The following is a 20,119-nucleotide window of genomic DNA, read 5'->3' as shown; positions in this document are numbered from 1 at the left end:
GGGCTCCGACTCCGCGCATGCGCATCACGATGAGCCGCTTTGCACGTTGCCCGATGCGAACTCTAGGTGGCGTCATCTCTCCGGCCGGGAAGAAGCACGCATGCGCGGAGGTTAGCACGAGGGATGGGCGAGTGCGCGCCGCGGACATGCGCCGTGCAGGGAGAGACGGCGGCTCGGCGGGGTCATCCAAGCGCAGGCGCAGTGCGGTGTTTGTCTGCCGGACTGACGGGCGGCCGGGCGGTGCGCGGCGGCGGCGGCGGCGGGGAAGATGGCGGCGTCCTCCCTGGAGCAGAAGCTGTCCCGCCTGGAAGCAAAGCTGAAGCAGGAGAACCGCGAGGCCCGGCGGAGGATCGACCTCAACCTGGATATCAGCCCCCAGCGGCCCAGGCCCAGTAAGCACGGCGGCGTGGGGGAGGGGGCGGGCGGGCGGGGCGCGCGCCGCGGGAAGCCCCGCCCCCGCCGTCAGGCCCCGCCCTCGCTTCCGGGGCGCTCTTGCTCCTCCTTCTCTCCACCCTATACCCCCTGCTGTCGGCTCGCTGGGAGAGGGTCACGGTGACCCAGGGGGGCGTGGGGCCGGCGGGCTCCCGGGCGGCCCCTCCCCCCAGCCTAGGGGGATCCCCCTTACGGGGCCTATGAGCCTAGTCACCCAGCCCTAGGGCAAGGCCTCCCCATCTGATGACCCGCCCCCTCACCGTGATCCTCGGAGCCCGTGTCACCGTCACCTACTCTAGGAGCCGGGCTCCCCTTAATCCGAGCGACTGTGACCACATCCAGATCCCCCGCAAACATGTACACGTCCCTTCCGACCAGATGATTTCACTCCTGCCATCTCAGTGACTGGCAGGGGGCCCCTTCTCCAACCTCTGCACCTGGGTCCTTGTCATATGGTTCAGTGGATGGTCCACTCGCATTCATACACGCACACTTGGCCCGGCTGACCCCTGAGATTATTTGACCACATATAACCCCCTATTCCTCTGACCTCCTTTTCTGTGACTGTGTCTGGTGATCCCTTTTTATTAGGCTGGGACCTTGTCCTTCGGCCTCGCAGACCCCCTCCCGCACACACCCTACCCACATACACCAGGCCCCCTCCTACTTCATCTTGGCGACTGTCTGGCCTCTCCGAAAATACACACCCAGCCTCCAGCCTGGCAACGTCGTCACCTGGACTCAAGTGACTTCCTGCACACCCACATTCACCTGGCCTAGGGATACCTGAGGCCAGTGTGGTGCTATCCCAGCCCATGTACACCTCACCTCTGATCCCACCGTCTCTGTGACTACCTGCCTGGCATCTTATTGTTTGGAGTCAAAAGCTGCCCCTCCCCGGCACTCAGCACCTGGCCAGGGATTGCCATGACACTGCCACTGTCTAGTCTCTTTGTTTTGTCCCACAGAACCCCTTCCCCAAATCTCTCAGCTGGAGGGCATGAGGCCTTCACCCTCTCCCCAGACCTGATGAGGAGCACCCCGCTCTCTTGAGCTAACACCTGGCCCTCCTTTGTGATTCTTCCGCGATCCATGTAGCTTATGGAGCTCCCTGTGGGGTCATCCTGATAGGAGGGGGACATGCGCCCACATGGGGGTATTCCAGTCTCTCCCTGCTCACCCAGCCTGACCTTCACAGCCTGAATGCCCCCACCATCCCTGTGTGCAGTCCACTCCTCCCTTCCTCTTCTGACCTGGGGTAGTGTGGGCTCCTCCCTGGGGCAGATACCCTCCTGACACCGGAGGGTCCCTGCTGGGCTCTGCGATGCTGCCTCCCGCAGCCCCACCTTGGATGAGACAGGGCTGGGCATGGGGCCTGCGGTGCCTTACAGGGTGGCTGTCCCAGGTGCAGAGTGAGGTACGGTGAGGCCCGTGGTGGGCAGGCCCCGAGGAGCCCCCTCCAGGCGTCTGTGTCTGTGTCAGCTCCATCCCATCCTCCTGGTCCTCCCATCTCTGTGGTTTCTACCCGTCTCTGCACTTTGGTGCCTCGCGCCTCCCCCTCTTCCTTGTTATGATTTGATTTCTTTTCTTTTGGACAAATCAGTTGTTTCTGTTGTGATTTATCGTGTGTTGTTTTTTTTCTTCCTTCTCCCCATCCAGTTATTGTGATCACTCTAAGCCCTGCTCCTGCCCCGTCCCAACGAGCAGGTACCAGCCTTTTTATCATTGCCGCTTGGACATCTGCACCATTGACCTAACCGCTGCCCCGGCCGCAGAATGCCCTCCCCCATCGCCCCATGCTGTGTGTGCGGTGTGTGTGTGCGTGCCCGCGCCTGTCACTCTTACTCTCTGTCCTTCCACCCGATCCGTGATCAGTGATGTTCGGCCCACTTGGCCTCTTCTGTGTTCTCTCACCTTCTGCTCCTCCCTTCCTGGTGAGCTCAGGTTTGGACTCCCCTGAAGAGGAAATGGGCTCCTTCACCGGTCAGGAGTCTGCCACCCGTGAGAGATCACGTGTGTGTGTGTGTGTGTGTGTGTCTGTGTCTGTGTGTGTGTGTGTGTGTGTGTGTGTGCGTGCGCGCACATGTGCGCACGTGAGGGAAAGAGGGAAAGCGGGGCCAAGGCCATCGGGCTACATCTGTTGGTCCGTTCCGACAGTACGGCGAACATGTATTGCCTGCCGCGTGCCGTGTCTGTTTTAGGTGCTAGGGACACGGCGGCAGACAGAATATGGACCAAGACCCCTTCCTTCTGCGGCTGATGCTCCCTGACAGCGAGCATCCTCCTGGTCTGGGAGAAGTGGAGAAAGCGGTGATGCCTTGCAGAAAAGGCAGAGTAGAGCTGGGTTGGGGTTCTGCAGCGGGGGCCCAGTTGGGGAAGCCTCTGGAGAAGCTGCGATCTGAGCGCAGTCTCATGGGAGGTGGGGAGATTTGAAGGAAGGTAGAGAAGGCAGCCAGCTGAGGCCTGAGTGCAGTTGCCGGTGGGTCTGGGAGCAGACGTGTGTGTGTGTGTGTGTGTGTGTGTGTGTGTGTGTGTGTGTGTGTGTGTGTGTGTGCACGTGCGTGCACATGTGTTGGGCTGGCAGCCTAGTACATCTGTGGCTCCTGTTGGCCTTGTGCTTTCATGCCCTCTCTTGTTCTGTCTCATTCTCTCTTTCTCTCTCTTTCAGCCTCTTGCTCTCACTGTGCCCTCCTGACCTGCCGCGTGGCCTGTCCCCACCTCTGTGACCTCTGTTTTCAGGGCCTTTGTGTACCTGCCCCTTTCCCCCCACCTTAGCCACCCCACACTGGCCCCACTCAAATCTCCACCATGCTTCAGTCTGAAGGGCCCCAGGAAGCGTCTGCACCCCCCTGAGAAGTACGGAGAGGGTAGGGTGTGGTCCTCACCCCACACACCTGACAGTTCAGGGCAGAAAGGGGGCCCAGATGTCCTCCAGGGGGTGAGAGCCTGGCAGTGTCTTCAGAGAGCCCAGGTACAGGGACAGCATGGGGGGCCCTCGAGTGTCCCTGAGGTGGTTGGGCCAGGGAGGGAGGGATGAGGATTCTGCCTCTGGCCATGGCAGTGTAATGAAGCAGGGGATTACAAAGTAAGGGGCTGGAACAGCAGGGAGGGGGCCCAGGAGGTCAGGCCCCCAGGCCAGTGCAGGCTGATGGGCACTGGTCCCCAGGGCCTTTCCTTTGCTCTTACCAGCCCTTAGCAAGACCCGCATCCCCTTTTCAATTGTAGGCAAGGGTCACATGCCTGCCCCCTCACTCTAGATGTGGTCAGGGTCCCAGGCTGGCAAGGCAGGGAAAGTGCCCAGATGCCAGCAATTCAGGCATATTTGTCTCTGTACGTTGGTCACTGGGCCCACATCACCAGGTGCTTACAGAACTGGAGGAGGAAGGGGTGGGCCGTGGCAGGTGTAGGTGGGGTGGGGGGGGGGGGTGCCAGGGGCAGAGCGGCAGGCCCCAGGCCTCCTGGCCGTTCTCCACGAAACGTCCTCTTCTGGCCCCTTAGCTCGTGGAGCCAGTGCTCTACCCAGCTAGGGACCCCTTCTGGAGCACTTCCAGGGCCTCTGGGGGTATGAGGGTTGAGTGGAGGGTCATGTGTCTTCTCCAGGGACCACACCGGTCTCTGCTCCTCGACCCTATTGCCAGCCCAGCCAGGGAGGATTCTAGCCACTCAGAGAACCTCCTGTCCTGTCCCGGGCCCCTGTCTGGCCTGTCTCTGCAGTGCCTCCTCTGGGCAGCTGGGCTCCAAGTCTTGGCTCCCATTTGTCTGTCTGTCTCCTGCCCTCCCGATCCCCGAATGCCGCCTGCCCATCCTGGGGTGACCGCTGCCTGCCCGCTGCCTGCCTGCCTGCCTGTAGCATGCCCAAGCTGTCCGCATGCAGGCTGCTGAGAAGAACCAAACCCCACTGCCTGGCCCATTCCCCATCTCCCGTCCCACCAGCCCTTGGAGGGGCTGTGCCGCCTGGATCCCCTCACCCAAAGGACACAGGCCCAGCCCGGGGTCCTACCCCCACCCGTTGGCCCCAGCTTTGTAGGCCGAGCTGGGAGGCTCAGAAACGAGCCTGCTGGCTAGAGGATGGCCCTCCCTGACCCTGGAACAGAATGTGCGGCAAGGCAGCTGGAAGCTTGCATCCCTCGCTCATTGTCTCCCTGGGGTGGTCTGCTTGATTCTTATTGGGCAGCCACGTGCAGTGCTCCCAACAGGGCCAGAGCCCAGGCTGATCCTGGCGGGCGTTCCTTCCTCACGTGGTCTGGAGCGTGGGCACCGTGGCCCTGGGCCTGCTCCTGGGCAGAGGTGGGGCAGAAAGGGACACATAAGGAAGACTGCCTGGCTGAAGGGTGCCATCAGCCTCTGGGCCTTGATCCTGTGTCAGCATAGATTTGGGGACAATCTCTCAGCCTCTGGGGACCACCCCTCCATGCCAGCCCACTCCATCTTCTTCCAGGTCAGGGGGGCAGGAGAAGGCACCCTGAGAGTGGTTGGGGGTGGGAGGGAGACCTTAGCTCCTCCAGCCCATGTCAGTGTTGGCCTACCTGATGCCAGGGAGGGGAAGACCGGAGTCCCCCGAAGACCCCACAGTGCCAGCTAACCCCTCTCACCCCTGGCTCTCACCCCCCCCCCCCCCTCCCCAGCCCTGCAGCTCCCGCTGGCCAATGATGGGGGCAGCCGCTCACCGTCCTCCGAGAGCTCCCCACAGCACCCCACACCCCCTGCCCGGCCCCGCCACATGCTGGGGCTTCCGTCAACCTTGTTCACACCCCGCAGCATGGAGAGGTGAGCTGTCGAATGGGGCCAGCTGGCCAGTGCGGGGGTCAGGAGGTCAGTGTGGGGAGGCCGCTTTGCCCGCCCCAGGGAGGAGGGGGGTGAAATCTGTGGGGAACCCCTTTGTGACGGGGACTGGGGTGGCCTCAGTTTGGTTGGGACCGTCCTCCACCGGGACCTCCTCCCTGTTCCCTCAGCATCGAGATTGACCAGAAGCTACAGGAGATCATGAAGCAGACGGGCTACCTGACCATCGGGGGCCAGGTACCACCTCACCCTGACCCCTGGGGGGGCGGGCGGGACACGGGGTGGGGCTAGGTCTTTGTCGGGAGCAGGCGGAGACCCGGCAGAGCCTCCAGCTCTGGCTGTCCTCGACAGCGGTACCAGGCAGAAATCCACGATCTGGAGAACCTGGGCGAGATGGGCAGCGGCACTTGCGGCCAGGTGTGGAAGATGCGCTTCAGGAAGACGGGCCATGTCATTGCCGTCAAGGTGAGCCCCGCCCCCGTCCCCAGTGGGCGCCCCGCCCCGAGACCGGGCACTAAGGCTCCCCCGGCCGTCCCGTGCAGCAAATGCGGCGCTCGGGGAACAAGGAGGAGAACAAGAGGATCCTCATGGACCTGGATGTGGTCCTCAAGAGCCATGACTGCCCCTACATCGTGCAGTGTTTCGGGACCTTCATCACTAATGTGAGTCCAGGCCTCTGGTGTTCCCCTGCCTCTCTGTGGGCTCCCCAGGTGTCCTTGCTGATCTCCGGGTGTGCCCCCTGCTGCTGGTCTGTGTGGGGTGGGCCGGAGGGTGCGGCTGCCCCCCGAGCCGGCACGTGCCGCCCCCACAGACAGACGTTTTCATCGCCATGGAGCTCATGGGCACGTGCGCTGAGAAGCTCAAGAAGCGGGTGCAGGGCCCCATTCCCGAGCGGATCCTGGGCAAGATGACGGTGGCGGTGAGCAGCCCGACAGGGGTGCGGCCGGGCGGGTGGCCCCTGGGCCCCCATCCTCCCATCACGGGTGCCCTCCGCTGTCCTCGCCGCAGATCGTGAAGGCGCTGTACTACCTGAAGGAGAAGCACGGCGTGATCCACCGTGACGTCAAGCCCTCCAACATCCTGCTGGACGAGCGGGGCCAGATCAAGCTCTGCGACTTCGGCATCAGCGGCCGTCTCGTCGATTCCAAGGCCAAGACGCGCAGCGCGGGCTGTGCCGCCTACATGGCAGTGAGTGGGGGTCCGGCGGCGCCCCGGCGGGCGAGCGTGGGGATCTGAGCGGCACGCCTGCCGCAGCCCTGGGGGTACATCGTCCCCTTCTCCCACCGGCAGCCCGAGCGCATAGACCCTCCGGACCCCACCAAGCCAGACTACGACATCCGGGCCGATGTGTGGAGCCTTGGTATCTCCTTGGTGAGTTGCGGGGCCCCTGCCAGCGTCTTCTTGGGATACAGACGAGGGCGGTAAGGGAGGGCGGGGACCAGTCCTCGGCCCACCCAGCCCGCCTGCTTCTCTCCTAGGTGGAGCTGGCGACGGGACAGTTTCCCTACAAGAACTGCAAGACAGACTTTGAGGTCCTCACCAAAGTCCTGCAGGAAGAGCCCCCGCTCTTGCCCGGTCACATGGGCTTCTCGGGGGACTTTCAGTCCTTCGTCAAAGACTGGTGAGGAGCCCCCCCCCCCCCCCCCCCCCCCCAGTGCTGTGGTCTGGGAGGCAGGGCGGGGTCAGGTGTGGCCCTGCGCTCAGAACAGCCAGGGAGATTTGGGGCTGGCGGGACCCCCCCCCTCCCCGACGGGGGGTGGGGGCAGCTGTGGGCGAGAAGGCTGCAGTCAGGGCGGGGATGTGGGCGGCAGCTGGAACCCGAGGCCCGAGTTGGCCCTGTGGGCAACTGGCAGGATGGCCCTCGGGCTTGGCCACAGGAGGTTGTGAACAAGCCGATGTGCCCCGGGGCCTAGGGGTCTGTGTGTCCCGCGGCGACAAGCAGAATGATGCCCGTGTGGTGTCCCCATTTGATTGTCGTGCGGGAGAGCCCGGGTCCACCTCTCCCGTGGGCCCCTCCCAGCCCAGGTGGGGCTTCCACCGCAGGTGGGATTTGTGCAGGCCCTGGGTCCTCTGGCTTCTCAGCCAGCAGCACAGGGCTGTGAACACACAGCAGCCGCTTCCCTCCAGATTCTGAAGACCCCTGTCTCAGAGGGAGGACAGTTGTGTCCCCGGGACAGCCAGGCCCCTCTTCCCAAGCTCTGATTTCTGTTTCCTCCCTCTTCTCTGTTAGCCTTACTAAGGATCACAGGAAGAGACCAAAGTATAATAAGCTACTTGTGAGTATCTGGGGCCCCTGCCTCCCCCCCGACCCCATCTGGACATCCAGGGGCCTGTTTCCCCGCTGGGGCTCCTCCCTGGTCCTAAGCCCTACCCCTCGGGCCCGCAGGAACACAGTTTCATCAAGCGCTACGAGATGCTGGAGGTAGACGTGGCATCCTGGTTCAAGGATGTCATGGCGAAGACCGAGTCACCGAGGACTAGCGGAGTCCTGAGCCAGCACCACCTGCCCTTCTTCAGGTAGCCACGTGGTGGCGGCCAGCCCCACCGGGGGCCGGGGGCATGGCCACAGGCCCCCCCCTTCCCCACCTGGCCACCCAGCTGCCCGCCAGGGGAGACCTGGGATCTGGATGGCTGCTGAGGGCTGAGGACAGAAAGTAGGGGGCGCCAACCCACCCCCGACTCCCTGCCCACCAGCTGTGGACAGACGGGCTCGCCAGGCCCCAGCCCTTCCCGTCCCGGGGTCAGCCGGCCGTGCGCGTCCCCCTGACAGACACTGTGAACGGAAGACAGCAGGCCACGAGCAGACTCGCTATTTATTCAGTCGTAACCTCTGGGCTGGGGCGGCCCCCAGGGCCCGGGAGAGAGCCGCCCGTCCTGCCCCTTCCCTCCCCACCCCACCCGCTGTGTGTTGTCCCCTCTGCGAACACGTTCCTTGTGTCTATCCCCTCTCTCTCATCCCTTGTCTACCTCTCTGGCTTTCCCCACCTCCTTCCCTGCCTCTGCCTCTCTCCTGGCCCAGATCTGGGCTCTGCCACCCCCAGGGGTGAGGGGGGGGGACCCCTGGGTCCACTTAGGTCTCCAGCAACGGCGAGTCGGTCAGCTGGTGTCTTCGCCCCAGGAAGGCGGGCTGGGCGTTATGACTACAGCTGGACCTGGGCTGGTCTTTCTCTCTCTCTCTCTCTCTGTCTTTCTCTGTCTCTCTTTGATCTCAGGGGGTCCTTTTTGGAGTTTATTGTATTTTATTGTACTTGGTGGGGTGTTTGGGGGGTGGGGGGAGAAGAGCTTGTTCTCACGGGGTTTGTCGGTACCTTCAGAAACTTTTACCAAAGTCATGTTTAGCTGCTTGCGGTGGAGCCCCTGACCGCCTGTGGGCACGGGCGTCTGGGGCTGGGGGCCAAGCCCCAAAGGTGGGCTCTGGGGGCGTTCCTCCTCCCTCGGGGCCAGCCCTCGGGGCTGGAGACTGGCCACGGCTTGGGGGGTGAGTTGAGGACCTCAGGGGGCATGGAGGGAGCCCAAGGGGCCGCGGCCACACAAGGTGGCCTTCAGGGAAGGCGGGCACAGGGCACGCCGAGGGCAGCAGGCGCTGCCGCGGCAGGGAGGCAGTGGGAGGAGGCGGTGGCAGACGCGGGGCCGTGGAGCCCCGGGGAGGCAGGGATTGAGGGTGCAAGCGGTGAGCGTGGGGGTTCGAGGACGTGTGACGGGACAGAGGTGGGGCTGGCTGAGGGCTGGGCGTGTGCAGGCAGCCACGCCCTCGTAGTGCCCCTGAGCGCCCCTCGACTCCCCCAGAGCTGGCCAGTCCGCCCGAGCCCTGTGCAGCAGCCGGAATGGGAGGGGGGGGTGTTTCCTTTTTGTTGGTGATGCATGCAAACCAAGTGGACGACAAAACAAAACAAAACAAAATGAAAAAAAACAAAAAACCCACCAACACCAAAGGTGAGGAACTTGGCCGGATGTAGCTGAAGCAGTCTAGACCTAGGCATCCCTGTATTCTCTTGTTCCTGTCCATACTCACGAAATGCCGCATGTTTAAAAGTACGCAAGTTCTCTGCTCTTTGCCCCCCCTCCCCGGGAGGGGAACGGCCACCTTCTCCCGCCCCGGTCTCCTTTGTGAGGGGATGGGCGCAGGGTGGGGGGCCGACAGGCCTGGTCCCCCATCCTCCCTCGCCTGGCCCGGCCAGGGGGGCCTTTGTGGGTAGCTGGAAGGTTCCATGGCTGGTCCCAGGGCCAGCGCAGGCCCTAGGCCGGCCACCTGGATTTACTTTTATTTAACTATTTTCTGTTTTGTGAGTGTGTCTGCCCACCCCTGCCCTCCTTCAGTGTTAAGTGGGAGTTCTGGGGGAACCTCTTCCCCTCTGCCTCTTTCCTGGCCTGCCCTCCGTCACCGGTCACCAGCCCTCCCTCTTGACCAGGCAGAGGGTGGAGCGAGCGGGCAGGGGCCTGGGGTGGCCCACAGCCCCCTTCTCTGGTCGCCAGTATTCCCCTGTCCCTTTTTAAAATGAAATGCCCTCGTTTGTAAATCCTTAGACGCTTGAGAATAAAACCCCTCCCTTTTCTTCCATCGTGTCTCTGTGTGTCTAGAGCTCGGCAGGACCGGGCGGGAAGGGGCTGTGAGCCCTGAGCTGGGGCGCCGCGGGCGTAGTGCCTTCCTCTGCGTGGAGGGGAGACTGGAGCCGGGCCAGGGCCTGGTAGGGCGGTATTTGTAGTGAGCTGCCTGATGCCTAGCGACCGGGGTGAGGGACCTCCCCCCCACCCCCCAACCCCGATGGCCACAGGTTGGCCAGGGAGGAGCCCTTAATCCCCGGCAGGCCTTGGGTGCTGGCTCTGATGTACACCCTTCAGTCCACCGCCCCCGCGCCCTGCCTCCTGGGGTGGCCGCTCAGCCAAGGACAGGGCTGCCTGCCTACCTGCCAGGCCTGGGTGCCGCCCGCCGGCGCCTCGGCTGCTGGGGCACACCTGACTGCCAGTCCAGCATGCCAGGTGCCGCACTCCTGCTCCTGGCCCTGCTCTCGGGGGTCTCCACCTTACCCAGGGGGCCACCTGGTACGTAGAGGCTGGGGACGGGGCCTGTCGCGCTGCCATCCCTGTGCTGCCCTTTCTCATCCCTGCCTGGGGGAGCGGGTGGGGTCTGCCTCTGTGTCCAGATGCTCCTGGACCCCTGACTTCTTCAGAGTCCCTGGCAGTTAGGCTAAGGCCGATGGCTGTAGGGGAGGAGTGTTCAAATGCGTTTAGGAAACGGGGGTGGGGGGGGGTGTCCTGAATGAGAACACTTGGCAAGGATGCCGGCCGAGTGCCTCCCCAAGGCGGAGGGCGCGTGCGTGTGTGTAGCATGCTCTCGGTGAGGAACCTGGACGAATGGAGAAGCCAGAGACCCCCACAGCCTGGCTGAGCTTCAGCTGTGCCAAAGGGCAAGGGGACAGCACCCTCCCTACTGGTCACAGTACCCTTGGAAAGGAAGGGGTGGGGCCAGCACCCTTCCTGAAAGCTGCTGCCCCCACAGAGCTGCCTGGGCCCCTGGGGTTGCTGACCGCCGCCCCCCCCCCCCATCAGGCACCCCTCAACTTCCCAGCCAGGGATTCCCTGGCCCGCTCTGGGTGGAGAAATCGAGATCCGGGAAGGGGGTCTCCTGCAGAGGCGAGTGGCTTTGCGCCCAGCCTTGGTTGCTGGACTGTGGACAGCCCCTGGGTCTTCAGGGGACACACAGCGACTCTGCCAGCAGTGAGCCAGGAGCGGGGCATGGGTGCACCCCTCACCGAAACAGCACCCGTTTTCCCAAGGAGGCGGCAGACGCGGGGAGGTTGGGTCACTCGCCTGGAGGGTCTAAGGGAGAGCGCGGCCTCGTCCTTCGGGCTGCCCTTTCTCCCCGCCAGCGCCCCCATTCCCGGCGGCGCCCGGGCCCTGGCTGCACCGACCCCTTTTCAGCCTGGAGCTGTCCGACGCGGAGGACGCCTTCCCGCGCCGCGCGGGGCCGCTCGAGATCCCGGCCGACAGCCGCGTGTTCGTGCAGGTGTGGACGCGGGGTGCGCCGGGGAGGGGGGGGCCGGGCCTGATGCGGGGCGGCGGGTGCTGATGGCGACCCCGCCTCCTAGGCAGCCCTGGCCCGTCCCTCTCCGCGCTGGGACCTCGTCCTGCACCGCTGCTCAGTGACACCGTCCTCCCGGCCGGCCCCGGGGCCCGCCCTGGCGCTGCTGCGCGGGGGCTGCCCCGCCGACTCCTCGGTCGTCTTCCCGCCGCCGCCGCCGCCGCTCCCGGGTGCTGCCCGTCCCGCGCGCTTCAGCTTCAGCTTCCGCCTGCGCCCGGTCTTCAACGCCTCGGTGCAGTTCCTGCACTGCCAGCTGAGTCGCTGTCGCCGCCTCCGGGGAGCCCGCCGGACGCCCGCGCCTCTGACGCTGCCCCCGCCCTCGCTGGTGCGCGGGCACCCGGCCGGGAACCTGGGCGCCTGGGCCAGTCGGGGGTTGGGCATGGACCCTCTGGCCTCTAAAGGAGGAGCCCCTCGGAGTTTGTGGATCTAGGGGGCCGACGCTATGGAGCCTGGAGACAAGGGCCCCTCGGGGCTGGGGATAGTCACTGGGTCTCTCAGTCTGGTGGCTGGGCACAAGGACCGAGAGGGGGGCCTGTGGGTCTCTGCACAAGGGTTCCTCAGCGGGCGGGGAAGGAGCCCTGGGCTTGCTCTGGGAGGGGCTGGGTGGCTGGATGCAGAAGGCGGCTAAGGGGCCAAATTTCTGGTTATCCAATGTTCTCAGAGAATCGGGTCGTGTGACTTTGAGGGGCTGAAATTTGGAGTCCTCAGGCCGGGTGGCTGGCTGCTTGTACGTCTTGGGCGCTGGGCTCGAGGACCTCTCAGGGGGTCGGGTTTCCAGGGGCTTATTGGTGCGCCTCCCGGTTGCAACAGAGAGCTGGACACTTAGATCTCTTGGGGGCCCTGGGGACAGGCCCCTGAACCCTGGGGCCTGACATCCCCATCCCTTGCCTCCTCCTGCCCACAGTGTCTGCCTCGGGATGAGGCGTGCGCGGGCGCTGGCAGCGGCAGCGGCAGCGGCGAGAGCCCGGGTGCCGACAGCCCCCACCTGCACACGCTGACGCAGCCCATCGTGGTCACGGTGCCGCGGCCACCCCCCAGTGAGCGCGCAGTTCTCCTCCGCACGGGTCCTTGGGGTCGGGGGAGGGGGGTGGGAAGGACAACTGGGGCCCGAGCCCAGTCTCCGTGTTGTGTTCCCCACAGGGCCGTCCAAGGGCGTCCCCGGCCGAGCCGTGCGCCCCGAGCCGCCTGCGCCGGCCCCGGCGGCCCTGGAGCCCGCGCCGGTGGTGGCGCTGGTGGTGGCGGCCTTCGTGCTGGGCGCCGCGCTGGCTGCCGGCCTCGGCCTCGTCTGTGCGCGTTCAGGTAGCATCCTCCGCCGGGGCCCGCAGCCTATTCCAGCGAGTCCGGACCCCGGGGCTCCGCGACCCAGCGGGTGGGGCTGGACCATCCCTAGACCCGCCTCCGCTACGCCCGCAGCAGCCCCCAGGGGGCGCTCTTGGCCCGACCCAATGAGCGGCAACCCCTACCGCTCTGGAGCCTGCCTCTCCTTTCCAGCACCCCAGCCCCCGGCGCCCTCCCGAGAGACTCGGCCGGCGGCCCCCAGCCCAGGAGGCCCCAGTGAGGTAGGTAAATTTGGTGACGGGGGTGGGGGGAGGCTGTAACGTGGGGCCAGCTGGAAGAGGGGGGTGCTGAGAATGACTCTTCATAGGCTTTCCCTTGTGCCAGGGAGTGTTCTGAAGGCTTCACGCCTATTAACTTCATTCATCCTCGCAACAACTTCCAGGTAGCTCCTATCATAAGCCCCATATTAGAAATGAGAAACATGAGACACTCTCTGAAGTTGTCGAAGGTCACAAAATTGGGTGCAGCTGGATTCAAACTCAGGCACTGGGTCGCCCACGGCCAACTTAGGGCCCTGTGTCACAAAAGGGGTCCTCAAACCTCGGACAGACCCAACACCCGCCCTCACTCCGGCACACAGATCGATGGAGGAGGCCGATGATCAGCTGGGAAGGGGGTGTCCTCTACTTCGTTCGGCCTGGGTAGCCTCTCCCCAGGGCTGGCACACCCCCAGCGGGGTCCTGAGACACACCAGCCACGCCTCGAACCAGGTCCGCCAGGACTGGATCGGCCGAGGTCGACCTCTGACCCGATGGGACCGCCATCCCAGCGTCCTGCACCCTCCCGCCTCCGACCCGCTGCTCCGCACACCCTCCCACCTGGGCTCAAAATAAACATCTGGTCTGACCTGCTGAGTTTGAAGTCTGCGTGTGCGCTTGGCGCAGGTGTAGGGGGCAGGAAGCAGAGGCCTCGGGACCAGGACTTAGGGGGGTCTGGGCTGAAAGAGGTCCAGACTGATACCCTTATGTGCGTGTGCCAGGGGAGATTCAAGTGTTGTCCTAAACAGAAAGGGATACCCAACCCCACCTGCTTAAGTTTTAAGTAAGCCCCGCCTCCTTCCTCAACCCCTGCGCCTGCCCACCTGCCTCTTGCGATCTTCCCAAAGCCAGGCCTTCTCCGCTCTCCACCCCCACCACTTGGACGCTGCTCTCGCCAGGGCCTCGACCTCTGGCCTCTGCTCCAGGCTACTCTCCGCCTAGTCCAGAGCTCTTTAAAAAACAATTCTTACGTTTATTTTGAGACAGAGCGTGGGCGGGGGAGGGGAAGGGAGAGAGAGGCACACAGAATCCTCAGCAGGCTCCAGGCTGTGAGCTGTCAGCACAGAGCCCAAGGCGAGGCTTGAACTCACTAATCGTGAGGTCATGACCTGAGCCGAAATCCGACCGCTCAACCGACTGAGCCACCCAGGCACCCCTCCTCTCCCCCTACTCTAGAGCTCTTAAATAAACGTCTCCTGTCCCAGTTCTTCCCTTCCCTTGAGCGGGATACGACCTCATTTTACAAATGAGTAAACTGAGGTTCGGCTCGGCCAAATCACTTGCTCCAGGTCACCAGGGCTGGCCGACCCCACAGCCCAGGTTCTTGGCTACCACTGGACAAGCCGCCTTCCGGCCAGGGTCCACCCCTTTTGGAGAAGCAAAGCACACAGTAGGAGCTCCTAGACTTAGTCCAGGAATGGAAGGGACGGCACGAGATCTACGGTCTCGGCTCCAGTTCCCGAAGGAGATAAAATGCAGGCGGGGAGGGCGGGTGTGTCTCATTCGCCCCCGCCACAGTTCTCAGGCGGGTCCCTCCAGCCTCTCCCACCCAGACGGTTGCTTCAGGCCGCAAACGCGGAGCCACGCCCCCATCTGTTTCCGCCTCCGCGCCGCCCTTTCTGATCCCAGCGGCCTCCGTAACCCCGCCTACCAGGAAAGCGAGCCCGGAACGCCGACTCCGCCCTCGCCGGCATGAAGCCTCCACAGCGGCGGCGAGCGGCCCCGGCGCGCTACCTGGGCGAGGTTACCGGCCCCGCGGCCTGGAGCCCCCGCGAGAAGCGGCAGCTGCTACGACTACTGCAGGCGCGGCAGGGCCAGCCGGAGCCGGACGCCACTGAGCTGGCCCGAGAACTGCCGGGCCGCAGCGAGGCCGAGGTGAGGAATCCTGGCAAGGAAGCGGGGGTGGGGGCGGGGCTAGGATGTGGGCGGAGCATCCTTGCGGTCGAGGGGCGGGGCGTGGGCGGGGCGCGTGCGATGCTGGGGGCGGGACGAACTTGGGAGCTAGGATGGGGTGGGCGGGGCGTACGTGAAGATGAGGGGCGGGGCGAGGTGGAGGCCGAGAGTGCGAGAGGTTAAGTCGGACTCCTGATAAGGCGGAGCGGGGAGCGGAGGCCGGGGACCGGGCGGAAAGGGCAGCGGGACCTGGCGGGAGTGAGGCAGAAGTGAGAGTCAGGAAACGGAGCCGAATGGGTGAAGCGGGAAGGTGAATGGGGTGGTACTTAGCGGGGGGTGGACCCTGGCTGCGGGGAGGAGCCCGAGCTGACCTGGGTCTTAACACTTTATTGAGTGGCCTGTCACACCTGGGGCCTTGGCCCTCGTCCCCGTGCAGAGTCACTGAGACCCCTAACACCTAGCGGGAGGCTAGGGAGCGGTGCCGGTCCTGGGGCAGGCAGTCGGCTTTGGCTTCTCTCCCCAGCCCTGGGCGTATAGAAGGCTCATTTGGCCTCCTCCTCTCTTCCCCAGATCCGGGACTTCCTGCGGCAGCTCAAGGGCCGCGTGGTCCGGGAGGCCATTCAGAGGGTGCATCCAGGTGGCCCGCAGGGTCCAAGGCGCCGGGAAACACAGACCCCGGCCCCCATCGAGGTGAGGCAGGACTAGACCCACCCACCCCCCACCCCCCACGGCCGGGCCCTGGGGCATGGTGTGGGTGTTGCGGGGGTTGGAGAGTGATAATCTGGCCAGGGGCTCCCCAGGAGGGGCAGGGCTTGGATCAACCCCTGAGGGTTGATCCCTAGGCTGACCGTGTACTTTCTGGTCTCCCCATCCAGGTATGGATGGATCTGGCTGAGAAGATAACAGGCCCGCTGGAGGAAGCCCTGACTGTGGCTTTTTCACAGGTACGGCCCTCCCCCAGGCAGGATGGGGGTGTTATGTGTAAGGCTAAATATGGTGGATTGGGGTCTTGGAACCTTCCCCTGGCCAGCTCTGTGACTCCAGCCAGCCACTGAGCACCCTGAGCCCCAGTGACCCCGCTTCCGAAGCATCTCGTGCATGTTACGTCTAACAGGGGGGATTTGGTGAGCAGGTGGGGGTGGAGGGCTCAGCCTTGTGCAGGGCAGAGGGCTGGCTGATGGGAGGACTTCTGCCTTCCCCTCCCCGATCTCTCTTCCTGCCAGGTACTCACCATCGCGGCCACAGAGCCCGTCAGCCTCCTGCACTCCAAGCCCCCCAAGCCCACACAGGCGTGTGGAAAGCAGCTGCTGCTCAGCGCCCCTGGAGGGCGGGAGGACTCGAGCCCTGAGACCCCGGAGACCCCTGGCCCCGCCCCCAAGACAAGTGACCCCGCCCCTGAGGCGCCTTCCGAATCCCTGGCTGATCCCGCGGCTGAAGGAGATCTCTCCGTGGACTTTGAGAAGATCTACAAGTATCTGTCAGCCATCTCCCGAAGTTGCCAGGGCCCTGAACTTTCTGCAGCTGGTGAGGATAACGGGAAGGGGCTGTGAGGGAGTCCCAGGTAGCAAGCCCCGCCCCACCTCACTCTTCTCTCCTCTCTATCCTTTACCAGAGTCAGCTGTGGTCCTTGACCTGCTGCTGGCACTTCCGGAGGAGCTCCCCCGCCTGCCCTGCGCGGCCCTGGTTAAACATATGTCGGATACGTACCTGCGCCTGACCGCCCCCCAGCCGGACCCAGCTGGTGAGGGCCTGGGGCCCAGAGCTGAGAATGGCGGGACAAGCCCCAGGGGGCCGGAGGAGGCCAGCCAGGCCATGCCCCAGGCCCCAGAGAATGCTGGGCCCAGTGAACCGAGATCTGCTTGGCAAGCAGCTGGGGTCTGCCCCCTGAACCCGTTCCTGGTGCCCCTGGAATTTCTAGGCCAGGCAGCCACCGCTGCACGTTGAAGGCCTGGCAGGCAGAAGACACACCAGACATCTGTGAACCCCCTGGCCCTCAGTCCTGCGTGGGCCGGCACTGGGTTGTCATGAGTCGCGGCGGAAGGTACCGGACACGGTGGGCGTTATGGGGCGGCTTTTAAGATGACTGATCCCGCGGGGCTCTCCGAAACAAGCAGCACAGTTGTACAGGCATTTGGCCACAGAACTGAGGTGGGGGCGGCCAGGCAGGCTTGGCTAAAGCCACTGTCAAATCCAAACCCTCCCCCCTGGGCTCCCCCCCCCCCCCCCCCCCCAGCTCCTGTGTCTTCCAACATCCTGTATCCTGTGTCCTGTAACTGTGAGTAAAGTTCCTGTCAATCCTCTTGCTCCCTTTTTTCTGTGAGTTAAAGATGGGGGTCGAGGCCCAAAGTGCCAGAAAGAGAAGTCGGGGGTACGAGTGCCAGAGCTGGGTCCCAGGGACCGAATCGAGGGGCACACAGGGAGGAAGGCCAGCAGCTAAAGGCTGCTGCGACCAGGTCTGGTTCGGTGCCACCTGGAGTGACCTTGGGCTGGCCGTGAGAGGGACCTTTGGTGACGGTATGGAGGATAGAGGCCTGATCCTGACAGGTGTGAGTGAAAGGTTCTCGGAGCAGGTGACCTCACGTCACACGGATGAAGGGGAGAAGCCAGCAGAGTGGCCAGATGGGAGGAGCCAGGCCCCAGTAGGGGGGGGAGGGAGGGAGTCCCTGAGGTGGCCTTAGGGAAGCAAGGAGGGGGAGGGAGGGGGAGCTGGAGGGGCCTTAGGAGCAGGGAGGGAGGAGCTGAGCTGGGTAGAGGCAGGGGCCTGGCTGCTGGGTCTCCCAGCAAGGGGTCCCCCTTCATCAGGGGGCCTGAGGGTGTAGATTCAGGGGCAGGTTGGGGAGAGGAACTGCAGGGGAACCAAGCATCCTCCTACAGCACTGCCTCCCCCCCCCCCCCCCTCCCACCCAGCCTAACTAGTCTTCTGGGAGCTGGTAAATTTTGTTCGCAGAGCCCGTGCATTCACACAGCCTGCCTTTTATAGAAGCGCTCGCTTCTCCCCACACACATTGCACACGGCTCCCCCGGGGCACAAACATATCTCCCAGGCGGGTGTGGAGCTGAGCCAGCCCACTCCATGCCGCCAGTCCCACAGTTTCCAGTGTGCGCGTGTTCACGGTGGGCAGGAGGCACCAGGCTCGGAGGTGTTTCAGGCTGCAGATGTGGTCAGTGCCAGATCATGCCACCTCTTGGTGACACCCTCCAGCTCCCCACTCCAGCGAAGTCCATGTATTCCCCAGCCCCCAGTCCCCTCAAGTCAAGGGAAAGAAGGGGGATGGGTCTTGGCTATGCACGGAGCTGGCGGGATCCGGGTTGCACATCAGTCGCCCCCAGAATGCGGCCTGGGTGTCTCGGCAGCATGGGGCTCACGGACAGCAGGTGGAAATCAGGCCTGGGTTCAAATTCCAGCCACTCAGTACAAGCTAGTCACTCAGGCTGCCTGGACCTTCGTCCCCTTGCCTGTAAGACCAGGGATGCTAACAGGCCTCAGGGTCCTGAAGAAGGAACAGGCCATGCGCAGGACGCTGTAACTCACACGCTGCTTGGCCTGTAGTAAGCGCTCAGTAATAGCTTTTATTTTCACCAATGGCTCGGGGGCTGGGAGGAGGGAGAAGGCGTGGGTGAGGCCAGGCGGGGATGGGAGCAGGGATCCGGGGGAAATGGCAGGAAAGCCAGTGCGGGGCGGAGGTGGTGACTGGGGGAAGGGCGCTGACCTGTACTGGGGCCGGGGCTGGAGCGGAAGGGAACCTGCCCGCACTCTCCTCCCACCGCAGGCGTCACGCATCCTGGACACAACAGCCATTGTCGCTCTCCAGCCTCGGTCTCCGGGGGCAGGCCACGCAGGGCATATTGCTCTGCAGCGTCCACCCCGTGGGCCCAGGAGAGCCTGTCCCACAGGAGCAGCTCAACACTTAAGGGTGGGGGGCGAGGCGACGGGTCGGGGTTGGGGGAGTGAGGGTGGCCAGACCACAGGGGAGGGAGGGGGACACGGGGGTCCCCCGCATCCAGGAATGGACACGACAGTCATGCTCGGCGGCGGCAGGACAGTAGCAGAGCCACCAATACGCCTTGGGGTGGGGGAGGGGTCCTCTTCCCCGTCGGGGAGCCAGTAGGGGACCAGCCGGGCCGGTGAGTCACGGAGCGAGGACGGGGCGGGATAAAGGCACGAAGTGGGGCTCCGGCCAGGCCGGGAGGAAAGATGGGAGGGGTCTGAGGGGGAGGAGCCGGACTTCTAACGCCCTGTCCCCTCGGGCTAGGATCTGGGGTGGGATCCTGAGCGCCATCCCGGCCAGGCGGCGCCCCCGTCGGGTCGGCCCTCGGCGAGAAACCCCGCTCGGCTCAGACCAGCGCGTAGTCGAACTGCCCGCGCTCGAGCGCCTCCTTGTGGTCGGTCCAGGACGAGGCGGGCATGCGGCTGTAGGGGTCGAGCAGGATGCGCACGCAGCGCACCATCAGCAGCACCAGCACCACGAGCAGGCAGAGTACGAAGGCGAACACTGTGCGCTGCTCCGCGTCCAGGCCCGCGCCCACCGGGGGCCCCGTCGACGGCGGCAGCGGCTCGGGGGACAGCGTCCACGTCGCGCTCATGGCTCACATCGCCGCGCGCCCTGCGGAGGAGGGGCCCGCCCGGGGCGCGGGGATGAGGCTGCGCCTTCCTTTCCCCGCGCCGCCCCCTCCTGCCGCGGCCCCCTGACCTTGCCGGGATCCAGCCCCCGCCCGGGCCTCCGTCCCCCCGGCTACGCCCAAGCCCGGGCCGCAGGCACGCCACCACAGGCACTCAGGGACCCAACTCCGGCCATGCGCGCAGGTGGGGGTGCTGACAGTGGGGAGAGGGAGCCCGGGCCCTGCCGGCCCGCGTACAACAGGTGCGAACGCACAGCTCGGGCGGCGCGGCGAAACCCTGTCCCCCGCCCCGCTCCCTTTGTTCCCGGCGTCCCGGGGACCCCTCCCCCACCACCCCCGCCCCGCCGCGCCCCTCACCCTGGCCTCGACCGGGACGGGAACCGAGCGTCCGGCGGCTGCGCTCTCTTCCGGGACCCGCGCCGGCTCTGCTCTCGGCCTCTCTCCCGCGGAGGCAGCGGCGGCGGCGGCCCCGGCTCAGCCCACCCCACCCGCCCCTGGAGCGCCCGAGACCGAGGCAGGCGAGCCGCGCGCTAGCCGGGCCGCCGCGGCTGTTCCCATGGCGACGGGGGGCGGGGCCGCCGCGGGGGGCGGAGGCTGCGCAGGGAGCGGCGCGCGGGCTCGCGACCCCGCCCCGGCCTCCGGGAGAAGACCGCTCCCGCCCGCAGGCGCCTGGGAGACCCTGGGCGCGGGGCGCATCAGCACCCAGGACCTCGCCCAC

General features: G+C 65.1%; 4 protein-coding genes across 6 annotated transcripts; 3 read left to right on the top strand and 1 right to left on the bottom strand.

The window, feature by feature from the left end:
* Positions 1 to 208: 208 nt before the first annotated feature.
* On the top strand, positions 209 to 9,772 carry MAP2K7 (mitogen-activated protein kinase kinase 7). Of its 2 annotated transcripts, XM_047849523.1 has the most exons (12): positions 209 to 392; positions 2,092 to 2,139; positions 5,058 to 5,199; positions 5,385 to 5,451; positions 5,566 to 5,679; positions 5,757 to 5,876; positions 6,026 to 6,133; positions 6,223 to 6,402; positions 6,505 to 6,585; positions 6,693 to 6,835; positions 7,445 to 7,490; positions 7,601 to 9,772. In XM_047849523.1, the coding sequence occupies exons 1-12, from the start codon at positions 269 to 271 to the stop codon at positions 7,733 to 7,735; spliced, it is 1,308 nt and encodes a 435-aa protein (XP_047705479.1). In that variant the 5' UTR covers positions 209 to 268; the 3' UTR covers positions 7,736 to 9,772. The 2 variants fall into 2 exon arrangements, with proteins under 2 accessions (XP_047705479.1, XP_047705480.1); XM_047849524.1 differs by lacking the exon at positions 2,092 to 2,139.
* Positions 9,773 to 10,635: 863 nt separating this feature from the next.
* On the top strand, positions 10,636 to 13,740 carry TGFBR3L (transforming growth factor beta receptor 3 like). Its single transcript, XM_047849528.1, is given in 7 exon segments — positions 10,636 to 11,069; positions 11,071 to 11,218; positions 11,301 to 11,618; positions 12,198 to 12,330; positions 12,434 to 12,592; positions 12,785 to 12,852; positions 13,212 to 13,740. Coding segments are annotated over 7 exon segments (969 nt in total). The 5' UTR covers positions 10,636 to 10,947; the 3' UTR covers positions 13,233 to 13,740.
* Positions 13,741 to 14,550: 810 nt separating this feature from the next.
* On the top strand, positions 14,551 to 17,081 carry SNAPC2 (small nuclear RNA activating complex polypeptide 2). Of its 2 annotated transcripts, XM_047849526.1 has the most exons (5): positions 14,551 to 14,763; positions 15,352 to 15,471; positions 15,657 to 15,725; positions 16,005 to 16,305; positions 16,394 to 17,081. In XM_047849526.1, the coding sequence occupies exons 1-5, from the start codon at positions 14,581 to 14,583 to the stop codon at positions 16,723 to 16,725; spliced, it is 1,005 nt and encodes a 334-aa protein (XP_047705482.1). In that variant the 5' UTR covers positions 14,551 to 14,580; the 3' UTR covers positions 16,726 to 17,081. The 2 variants fall into 2 exon arrangements, with proteins under 2 accessions (XP_047705482.1, XP_047705483.1); XM_047849527.1 differs by lacking the exon at positions 15,352 to 15,471.
* Positions 17,082 to 18,331: 1,250 nt separating this feature from the next.
* CTXN1 (cortexin 1) lies at positions 18,332 to 19,939 on the bottom strand. Its single transcript, XM_047849230.1, has 2 exons — positions 19,759 to 19,939; positions 18,332 to 19,385 (listed from the first exon to the last, which is right to left on the bottom strand). The coding sequence occupies exon 2, from the start codon at positions 19,363 to 19,365 to the stop codon at positions 19,117 to 19,119; it is 249 nt and encodes an 82-aa protein (XP_047705186.1). The 5' UTR covers positions 19,366 to 19,385; positions 19,759 to 19,939; the 3' UTR covers positions 18,332 to 19,116.
* Positions 19,940 to 20,119: the final 180 nt, after the last annotated feature.

Source organism: Prionailurus viverrinus, chromosome A2 (assembly GCF_022837055.1).
Source record: "Prionailurus viverrinus isolate Anna chromosome A2, UM_Priviv_1.0, whole genome shotgun sequence".
NCBI classification, from domain to species: domain Eukaryota; kingdom Metazoa; phylum Chordata; class Mammalia; order Carnivora; family Felidae; genus Prionailurus; species Prionailurus viverrinus.
The sequence above is the reverse complement of the archived record's forward strand: the minus strand, read 5'-3'. Positions and strand labels throughout refer to the sequence as shown.

What these genes read in the sequence shown, in the direction of transcription:
- MAP2K7 (XM_047849523.1), top strand. Translation starts at nt 269, where the DNA reads ATGGCGGCGTCCTCCCTGGAGCAGAAGCTGTCCCGCCTGGAAGCAAAG. An exon ending in TCGGGACCTTCATCACTAAT is followed by an intron (nt 5,877 to 6,025) that starts GTGAGTCCAGGC and finishes CCGCCCCCACAG; the next exon opens with ACAGACGTTTTCATCGCCAT. An exon ending in CAAAGTATAATAAGCTACTT is followed by an intron (nt 7,491 to 7,600) that starts GTGAGTATCTGG and finishes TCGGGCCCGCAG; the next exon opens with GAACACAGTTTCATCAAGCG.
- SNAPC2 (XM_047849526.1), top strand. Translation starts at nt 14,581, where the DNA reads ATGAAGCCTCCACAGCGGCGGCGAGCGGCCCCGGCGCGCTACCTGGGC. An exon ending in CGGGCCGCAGCGAGGCCGAG is followed by an intron (nt 14,764 to 15,351) that starts GTGAGGAATCCT and finishes TCTCTTCCCCAG; the next exon opens with ATCCGGGACTTCCTGCGGCA. An exon ending in AGACCCCGGCCCCCATCGAG is followed by an intron (nt 15,472 to 15,656) that starts GTGAGGCAGGAC and finishes CTCCCCATCCAG; the next exon opens with GTATGGATGGATCTGGCTGA.
- CTXN1 (XM_047849230.1), bottom strand. Translation starts at nt 19,365, where the DNA reads ATGAGCGCGACGTGGACGCTGTCCCCCGAGCCGCTGCCGCCGTCGACG.